This window comes from Procambarus clarkii, chromosome 40, assembly GCF_040958095.1.
Source record: "Procambarus clarkii isolate CNS0578487 chromosome 40, FALCON_Pclarkii_2.0, whole genome shotgun sequence".
NCBI classification, from domain to species: domain Eukaryota; kingdom Metazoa; phylum Arthropoda; class Malacostraca; order Decapoda; family Cambaridae; genus Procambarus; species Procambarus clarkii.
The window spans coordinates 9280004-9290003 of NC_091189.1; the positions used below are offsets into that span (position 1 = coordinate 9280004).

The window sequence follows — 10000 nt, forward strand, 5'->3', positions numbered from 1 at the left end:
CATACAAGAAGTCTCCGATGTAGTCATTTGTAAAAATCATGTTTAGAAACGTATTAAACCAAGAAATAATAATACAATAATTCGCTCAATGTTTATAGGAGTGATAAATGTGATGGAGGATAATGCATGGATGAGGGGGCAGCCGGGGATGGGGGGAGGTATATGCTGGTGGTGAGGCTAAATGTTCACGTTACTCCCTCACCTCTACCACAATCCCCCTCACATCTACCACAACCCCTCACCTCTACCATAACCCCCTCATGACTACCACAACCCTCCCACCTCTACCACAACTCCCCCTACCTCTACCACAACCTCCTTACATCTACCACAACCACCCCCTCTACCACAAACCCATCCACCTCTACCACAACCCCCTTCCAACCTCTACCACACCCCCCAACCTTTACCACAACCCCTAACCTCTAACACAACCCACAGTCTCCCAAGAACCCCCTTATCCCCTACATTCACCACAATTCCCCCCCACCAACCTCCCGAACATGCAGGTGACGCAGTGACAACTGTCTACCTGTTGGTGGTTGTGAGGGCCAAGGTCCCTGCGGCCCGGCGGTGTCTGACCAGGCCTCCTGGTCCGTAGTCTGAAGAGCAAGTCAGCGGATCTCTTAGCCAGTACAATGCCGTCACGCCCATCAACCTCATCCATTATGGATGAAAAGGAGGCCGATGGAGAGGATCCGCAATTGCAATAATTCGTCTCGGATACAAGTATCAATGAAGATTGAAAGGGGGGGGAGGGGGGATGGAAACAACACCTGAAGACCAAAGTTGCAAGAATTTGCAACATGAGCGAAGGACACCGTCTGAACCTGAGAGACTGCGGCCGTCCAGGAGTATAATATAACCCTCACATTATTTGGGTCAGGAAAGACCTTTTTGGGGTTTTAGTCAAAATATAGATACTGTCCTTAAAAGGTCCCCCCCCCCTCCCACTTCGCGCCCGCAAGATAACGTAAACTTGAGAGTCGTAAGATGTTAATTCCTTGTTTGACAGTCTGTTCACTTGAGGCAGTTAGAGGCAGCTGCGTCTGGGTACAAGTGACACGATGAACAACCATGTGACTTGTTCCTGTTGATGAGGGGAGAGGAGGTTGTTCAAGTTCAAGTTCAAGTATGTTAATTGAGACAAGGAAAAATACATCTCAAAGGGATAGGGTAGCTTAGGCTATTTCTACCTCCCCTTCAGGAGGTTGTTATATAAATGCTGCTATGGCGGTATGTTCACCCGCTATCGTGCCCACTCCTGTGCCAGGTAAGTCCACTACGGGTTCACCATAGCCCGTGCTACTTGGAACTTTTGGTTCCCAGTAGCTGAATCTTAAACAACAACAACAACAACGGTATGTTCACTCACAGGATGAGTGACGCTGGCCAATAAATTAGCCCTCCGTGGGTACATTAGAATGAAAATAATGAGTAGAGAGAGAGGGGGAGGCGCCACAGTGGATTTGAGGGGTGATAGGGAGGTGTAGAGGAGGAGGGAAGGAGAGAGAGAGGGCGTGGAGGGAGAGGACAGAGGAGACTGCCTGAGGATAGGGGATGGTAGATGTGTATGTGTGTGGGGGGGGGGGGGTGGCGGAGACGGGGGAGATGTCCAACACTCTCGTTATTAAGACCATGCCACCCACGACGACCCACGACCACGACGACCACCCATGCCACCCACGACGACCCACCATGCCACCCACGACGTCACACACATGCCACCCACGACGACCCACACCCATGCCACCCACGACGACCCACCCATGCCACCCACGACGACCCACACCCATGCCACCCACGACGACCCACCCATGCCACCCACGACGACCCACCCATGCCACCCACGACGACCCACCCATGCCACCCACGACGACCCACCCATGCCACCCACGACGACCCACCCATGCCACCCACGACGTCACACCCATGCCACCCACGACGACCCACCCATGCCACCCACGACGACCCACCCATGCCACCCACGACGACCCACACCCATGCCACCCACGACGACCCACCCATGCCACCCACGACGACCCACACCCATGCCACCCACGACGAACCACCCATGCCACCCATGACGACCCACACCCATGCCACCCACGACGACCCACCCATGCCACCCACGACGACCCACACCATGCCACCCACGACGAACCACCATGCCACCCACGACGACCCACCCGTGCCACCCACGACGTCACACCCATGCCACCACGACGACCTACCCATGCCACCCACGACGACCCACCCATGCCACCCACGACGTCCCACCCATGCCACCCACGACGACCCACCCATGCCACCCACGACGTCACACCCATGTCACCCACGACGACCCACCCATGCCACCCACGACGTCACACCCATGCCACCCACGACGACCCACCCATGCCACCCACGACGACCCACCCATGCCACCCACGACGACCCACCCATGCCACCCACGACGACCTACCCATGCCACCCACGACGCCCCACCCATGCCACCCACGACGTCACACAAATGCCACCCACGACGACCCACCCATGCCACCCACGACGACCCACCCATGCCACCCACGACGTCACACCCATGCCACCCAAGACGTCACACACATGCCACCCACGACGACCCACCCATGCTACCCACGACGACCCACCCATGCCACCCACGACGACCCACCCGTGCCACCCACGACGACCACACCGTGCCACCCACGACGTCACACCCATGCCACCCACGACGACCTACCCATGCCACCCACGACGACCCACCCATGCCACCCACGACGTCCCACCCATGCCACCCACGACGACCCACCCATGCCACCCACGACGACCTACCCATGCCACCCATGACGACTCACCCATGCAACCCACGACGACCCACCCATGCCACCCACGACGACTCACCCATGCCACCCACGACGACCCACCCATGCCACCCACGACGACCTACTCATGCCACCCACGACGACCCACCCATGCCACCCACGACGACCCACCCATGCCACCCACGACGACCTACCCATGCCACCCACGACGACTCACACATGCCACCCACGACGACCCACCCATGCCACCCACGACGACCCACCCATGCCACCCACGACGACCCTACCCATGCCACCCACGACGACCCACCCATGCCACCCACGACGACCCACCCATGCCACCCACGACGACCCACCCATGCCACCCACGACGTCCCACCCATGCCACCCACGACGACCCACCCATGCCACCCACGACGTTCCACCCATTCCACCCACGACGACCCACCCATGCCACCCACGACAACCCACCCATGCCACCCACGACGTCCCACCCATCCCACCCACGACGACCCACCCATGCCACCCACGACGACCCACCCATGCCACCCACGACGACCCTACCCATGCCACCACGACGACCCTACCCATGCCACCCACGACCCTACCATGCCACCCACGACGAGCCTACCCATGCCACCCACGACGTCACACCCATGCCACCCACGACGACCCACCCATGCCACCCACGACGACCCACCCATGCCACCCACGACGACCCTACCCATGCCACCCACGACGACCCACCCATGCCACCCACGACGACACTACCCATGCCACCCACGACGACCCACCCATGCCACCCACGACGACCCTACCCATGCCACCCACGACGACCCACCCATGCCACCCACGACGACCCTACCATGCCACCCACGACGACCCTACCCATGCCACCACGACGACCCACGACGACCCTACCCATGCCACCCACGACGACCCACGACGACCCTACCCATGCCACCCACGACGACCCACCCATGCCACCCACGACGACCCACCCATGCCACCCACGACGACTCACTTATGCCACCCACGACGACCCACCCGTGCCACCCACGACGTCACACCCATGCCACCCACGACGACCCACCCATGCCACCCACGACGACCCACCCATGCCACCCACGACGACCCACCCATGCCACCCACGACGACCCACCCATGCCACCCACGACGACCCACCCATGCCACCCACGACGACCCACCCATCCCACCCACGACGACCCACCCATGCCACCCACGACGACCCACCCATGCCACCCACGACGACCCACCCACGACGACCCACCCATGCCACCCACGACGACCCACCCATGCCACCCACGACGACCCACCCATGCCACCCACGACGACCCACCAACCACCCTACCACTACCAACAATAACAAAAACACGCGGAAGATATATTAGGCGCTTCAGGCAGAACAATAATTTATCAAAACAGCCTAATTATCGCGAGGTGTTAAAAACACCTTTAAATATCTAGCAATATAAACAAATACAATTATCAGTACACCATGAAAGACACGCCTATGAACGAGGGAACACCCTGAGGGCCTGTACACCCTGAGGACCTGTACACCCTGAGGGCCTGTACACCCTGAGGACCTGTACACCCTACACCCTGAGGGCCTGTACACCCTGAGGACCTGTACACCCTGAGGACCTGTACACCCTGAGGACCTGTACACCCTACACCCTGAGGGCCTGTACACCCTACACCCTGAGGACCTGTACACCCTACACCCTGAGGGCCTGTACACCCTGAGGCCCTGTACACCCTACACCCTGAGGCCCTGTACACCCTACACCCTGAGGCCCTGTACACCCTGAGGCCCTGTACACCCTACACTCTGAGGCCCTGTACACCCTGAGGACCTGTACACCCTACACCCTGAGGCCCTGTACACCCTACACCCTGAGGTCCTGTACACCCTACACCCTGAGGCCCTGTACACCCTACACCCTGAGGCCCTGTACACCCTGAGGACCTGTACACCCTACACCCTGAGGCCCTGTACACCCTACACTCTGAGACCCTGTACACCCTACACCCTGAGGGCCTGTACACCCTGAGGACCTGTACACCCTACACCCTGAGGCCCTGTACACCCTACACTCTGAGGCCCTGTACACCCTACACCCTGAGGCCCTGTACACCCTGAGGACCTGTACACCCTACACCCTGAGGCCCTGTACACCCTACACTCTGAGACCCTGTACACCCTACACCCTGAGGGCCTGTACACCCTGAGGGCCTGTACACCCTACACCCTGAGGCCCTGTACACCCTACACTCTGAGGCCCTGTACACCCTACACCCTGAGGTCCTGTACACCCTACACCCTGAGGCCCTGTACACCCTACACCCTGAGGCCCTGTACACCCTACACTCTGAGGCCCTGTACACCCTGAGGCCCTGTACACCCTACACCCTGAGGCCCTGTACACCCTACACTCTGGGACCCTGTACACCCTGAGGGCCTGTACACCCTACACCCTGAGGCCCTGTATACCCTACACCCTGAGGGCCTGTACACCCTACACCCTGAGGGCCTGTACACCCTACACCCTGAGGGCCTGTATACCCTACACCCTGAGGGCCTGTACACCCTACACCCTGAGGGCCTGTACACCCTACACCCTGAGGCCCTGTACACCCTACACCCTGAGGCCCTGTACACCCTACACCCTGAGGCCCTGTACACCCTACACCCTGAGACCCTGTACACCCTACACCCTGAGGGCCTGTACACCCTACACCCTGAGGCCCTGTACACCCTACACCCTGAGGCCCTGTACACCTTACACCCTGAGGCCCTGTACACCCTACACCCTGAGGCCCTGTATACCCTACACCCTGAGGCCCTATACACCCTACACCCTGAGGGCCTGTACACCCTACACCCTGAGGCCCTGTACACCCTACACCCTGAGGCCTGTACACCCTACACCCTGAGGCCCTGTACACCCTACACCCTGAGGCCCTGTACACCCTACACCCTGAGGCCCTGTACACCCTACACCCTAAGGCCCTATACACCCTACACCCTGAGGCCCTGTACACCCTACACCCTGAGGCCCTATACACCCTACACCCTGAGGGCTTGTACACCCTACACCCTGAGGGCCTGTACACCCTACCCTGAGGCCCTGTACACCAGGGTACAGGGCTTCTTGCCTTAAACACGATTAACATTAATATACCTTTAAACTCATTATACACAGATATACAGAGTCACAGGGTCGAACAAGAGCGACCAAATAGGTTTCCTAGGGCCATGGACTGGAAGCCTATTAGGCAAGAGGTCCTTGTCCCCCCTCCCCCAAAGGTCAACGACTGACCTCCCTCCAGTATGCAACCCACAACAGCTGCCTAACTCCCGCGGACCTATTTACTGCTAGGTGACCAGAAACATCAGTTATGAGGAAGGAAGGGAAGGGAACAATCAGGGAAAGTGCCAAGCCATTACGACTATATAGCACTTGGAAAGGGTCAGGATAAGGATGTGGGATGGAACGGGGGGGGGGTAGGAACGGTGCCCAACCACTTGGACGGTTGGGGATTGAACGCCGACCTGCATGAAGCGAGACCGTCGCTCTACCGTCCAGCCCAAGTGGTTGAGGAATGTGTCCAAACGTCACTTTCTGCCCGGGAATCGAACCCGGAACTATTGGGTCGTGAGGTGACTGCGCTGAGCACTGCCCTACAGCGAAGCAAAGTTTGTATTTTCAATGTCGTCTTAATGTGATATTTTTAACTGAAGGGTCTTGGCATTTCCGGTGGGTAGAGGCGCCACCTGTGGTCGCCCTCGGGCCTGCCTGGAGCCCAGTCTACCTGGAATATACCTGGAGTTAGAATACGCCATGTGGTGGTACAGGGGTTAAGGTGCGCGGCTGGGAGTAAGTACCCAGATCGCGGGTTCAAGTCACCTCAGTGCTCCGGTTGATTTTCTCATTGATATGTCGGGTTAGTGTGATCTCTTTGTGTATACCTTGAAGTACTCTCAAGGGAATTTATTTCCACGACGGATATACCTGATACACCTGTAACAGTGACATGTCTATTCTCTTATTGGAAAGTACTCATTGAATGGTTTTTGTATTTACAGTATATATGTATTTACTGATTTATATATACAAGTTCTGACATTCTTGTACAGCCACCAGCACGCATAGCGTCTCGGACAAGTCCTTAATCCTAATTGTCTCCCGGAATACGACCAGCTAAATCTTTTAACAACCAGGCAACCATTCACTGCTGGGTGAACAGAGGCTGCTGTTAAGGATTGACGCCCGGTCAATCCTCCCTGGCCAGGATACGAACCCAGGCCAAAACTCGCGACGCACCAGCCAGTGTTTTACCACTGTGTCACGGGGACTGTTAAACAAGCAGAGCAGAATGGTGCCAGCAGAACAAGGCGGAGAACCATACAAGATGATAACTATAATTGGTAAGAAAAATATACACAACAGCCGAAGTGTATTAGCGACCTTTGACGTTTTCACTCAGGCCTGCAGCAATATAGGCCTACAGGCCTTCCTACAGGTGTTGTTAGTGCCGTAAACCCTTAAGATAGGTACCATATAGATAAAGATGGTTATCTCCGGCTTTGATATCCTTTATCACCTCCCTTCATCATTGTTCTATCCTTCATGATTATTCCAACCATCCCTCACTATCCTCTTCCCTCCCCACTATTCCAGCCCTCACTCCTCCGTCACTATTCCACCGTTCTTCTACTATCCATACCCTCCTCTACCCTGTCCATCACTATTGCAGATTGAGGAATAATAAGATAATGGAATAATAGTAAGATAATGGAAGACTTAATAGGTTCTGGTGACACAAAATATCTTAAGATGGGTACACCCCGCTGCTGAACCCATTACGACTCCACGAGGCGTAATCAATGGACAATTAATGATGTGAATCATACCAGATAATTGTGAGAGCGAGCTAGGTGGCGCCGCACTAACTATGGCCATTATATGAGCTGTAGTTAACTCGATGACGCAGATAACACAACCCATAATTATAAGTATTTTTATAAACAGGTCTTTAGTAGTTACCTGCCCCCGGAATCAGCCTAAGTAAGGACGCTTATCTCCGCTGGATTCGGGATCGAAATTGATTTCAACAAGGTCATGTGTGGATATACTGGGGAGGGGGAGGGGGAGGGGGAGGGGGAGGAACTCCTTAAGTGTTACGTAAGGAGCAGGATGATGGTGGTGGTGGTAGTGTTGCTTATGTAATAGAGCTGACCTAATAGTGACCACTGGGAAGTGAGATCTATCTCAGTATATGCCCCCCTCCTACTTTCACTCGGAGGGGCACTCCCTCAATGTAATTTCACTCACATTTGAATTCCGACCTTGAAGTTGTGGATGCAGTTGGCTTGCACGACTTCTTTCGATGGATTGCACTTGATGATCACCCGTACAGGGTAACAGATATGTCCTCACCATTAGTTTGCAGCTTCAATCTATTCCAGGTGTTTCTTATCCTACTTTCAATTGATAAGAGGCCGGCATTGTCCTCCTTGTCTACTCCACTATGTTTCTCTTGCAGATTGCAGTAGCTGCTTTGCCCTTCTGGTAAGTGCCTGGCCACACTAGAGCCAGTCTTACGCAGTCATCGCGGGTAATGATCTCCTCGCTCACAACCACCTCTGGGGCTCAACTTTTCTTGAAGACTATGACTCGGTTATCAATTACCGCAGCTGTCAGGGGCACGTGAATATTAGCGGAGCGCAGGTGGTGTTGCAGGTGGTGTGCTCTGTGTTATGATCTTGCAAGTGCATCTTGCATCTTGCGCAGGTCTGGGGAAGCGGGAGGTGGGACGGAGGCTGGGATGGAGGGAGGAGGGGGGAGTAGGGACAGATGCTGGGACAAACTCCCACCATATCCCAATTAGTCACGCGTATCTGGCACGGCCGACGACTCACAATTTAAGGGGGCTGTTCTTTCTTCGCGAAAATTAAGAACATAACCTTACACATTCTTTAAATTTCGTAGCGATCATTAAGAGTCATCCTCGTTCCGCTAAACTAGAGGTCACAAGCGGTGAAACGTTTACCTGCCAAATTTGTGCAGGTGAGAGTGGAGGCCTAAGTCCGCGTAGATAAAAGTCAAGGCCTATGAAGAGGCCTGAGTGGAAGGATGTCCCAATATCCCTTTCTCTTCCATCTTTGCTTCTTCCTCCCTGATCTCGTTTCACTTGTTTCACCCCGTGATTCTTAGTGATTCTTATTGTCCCCTTTCATTCTCACTCCCTTCTTTTAATCTTCTCTCTCTCTCTTTCTTTCTCTCTTTCTCTTCTCTTCTCTCTCTCTCTCTCTTCTCTCTCTCTCTCCTCTCTCTCTCTCTCTCTCTCTCTCTCTCTTTCTCTCTTTCTTCTTCTTTCTCTCTTTCTTTCTCTCTTTCTCTCTTTCTCTCTTTCTCCTCTCTCTCTCTCTCTCTCTCTCTCTCTCTCTCCTCTCTTCTCTCTCTCTCTCTCTCTCTCTCTCTCTCTCTCTCTCTGTCTCTCTCTCTCTCTCTCTCTCTCTCTCTCTCTCTCTCTCTCTCTCTCTCTCTCTCTCTCTCTTCTCTCTCTCTCTCTCTCTCTCTCTCCCTGGTGGTAGCTGTGGTCCTGTACCGTGCAGGGAGGCGCCGTGTTGCTCCACACACCCTCCAGGTCCCCATCATTGTCTTCCCCTCAGCAGCAACCTGCTATTTGCGTCCCATTAATAAGATGCAATTGTTAAGCGCTCGATAATGAAGACTTCCAACAGATATTCTTCAGTTTCAGACAAGCAACGGAGTGTTGTCAAACGAATTTCACATTGTGGTGTTGCACTCAACTCAATGTTAAAGGTTACAAGGTTACAACTCTTCACAATGCATGTTTTCTCTTTCACAAAGTTGACACGTGGTGTATTCGACATTTTCATAAAGTTGACACGTGGTGTATTCGACATTTTCATAAAGTTGACACGTGGTGTATTCGACACTTTCACAAAGTTGACACGTGGTGTATTCGACACTTTCATAAAGTTGACACGTGGTGTATTCGACACTTTCATAAAGTTGACACGTGGTGTATCCGACACTTTCATAAAGTTGACACGTGGTGTATCCGACACTTTCATAAAGTTGACACGTGGTGTATTCGTCACTTTCACAAAGTTGACACAT

General features: G+C 54.6%; 2 protein-coding genes across 2 annotated transcripts in view; one reads left to right on the forward strand and one right to left on the reverse strand.

The window, feature by feature from the left end:
• The window catches only part of LOC123757883 (uncharacterized), a 335212-nt gene extending 335172 nt beyond the window's left edge, over window positions 1-40 (reverse strand). The window contains exon 1 of the mRNA XM_069339056.1: window positions 6-40. Within this exon, the coding sequence (XP_069195157.1) occupies window positions 6-40 (35 nt within the window). The remainder of the gene's footprint in view (window positions 1-5) is intronic.
• Window positions 41-1978: 1938 nt separating this feature from the next.
• Window positions 1979-4234, forward strand: LOC138373007 (uncharacterized). The gene has a single exon (XM_069339057.1). The coding sequence runs from the start codon at window positions 1979-1981 to the stop codon at window positions 4232-4234; it is 2256 nt and encodes a 751-aa protein (XP_069195158.1).
• The last annotated feature ends 5766 nt before the right edge of the window (window positions 4235-10000 follow it).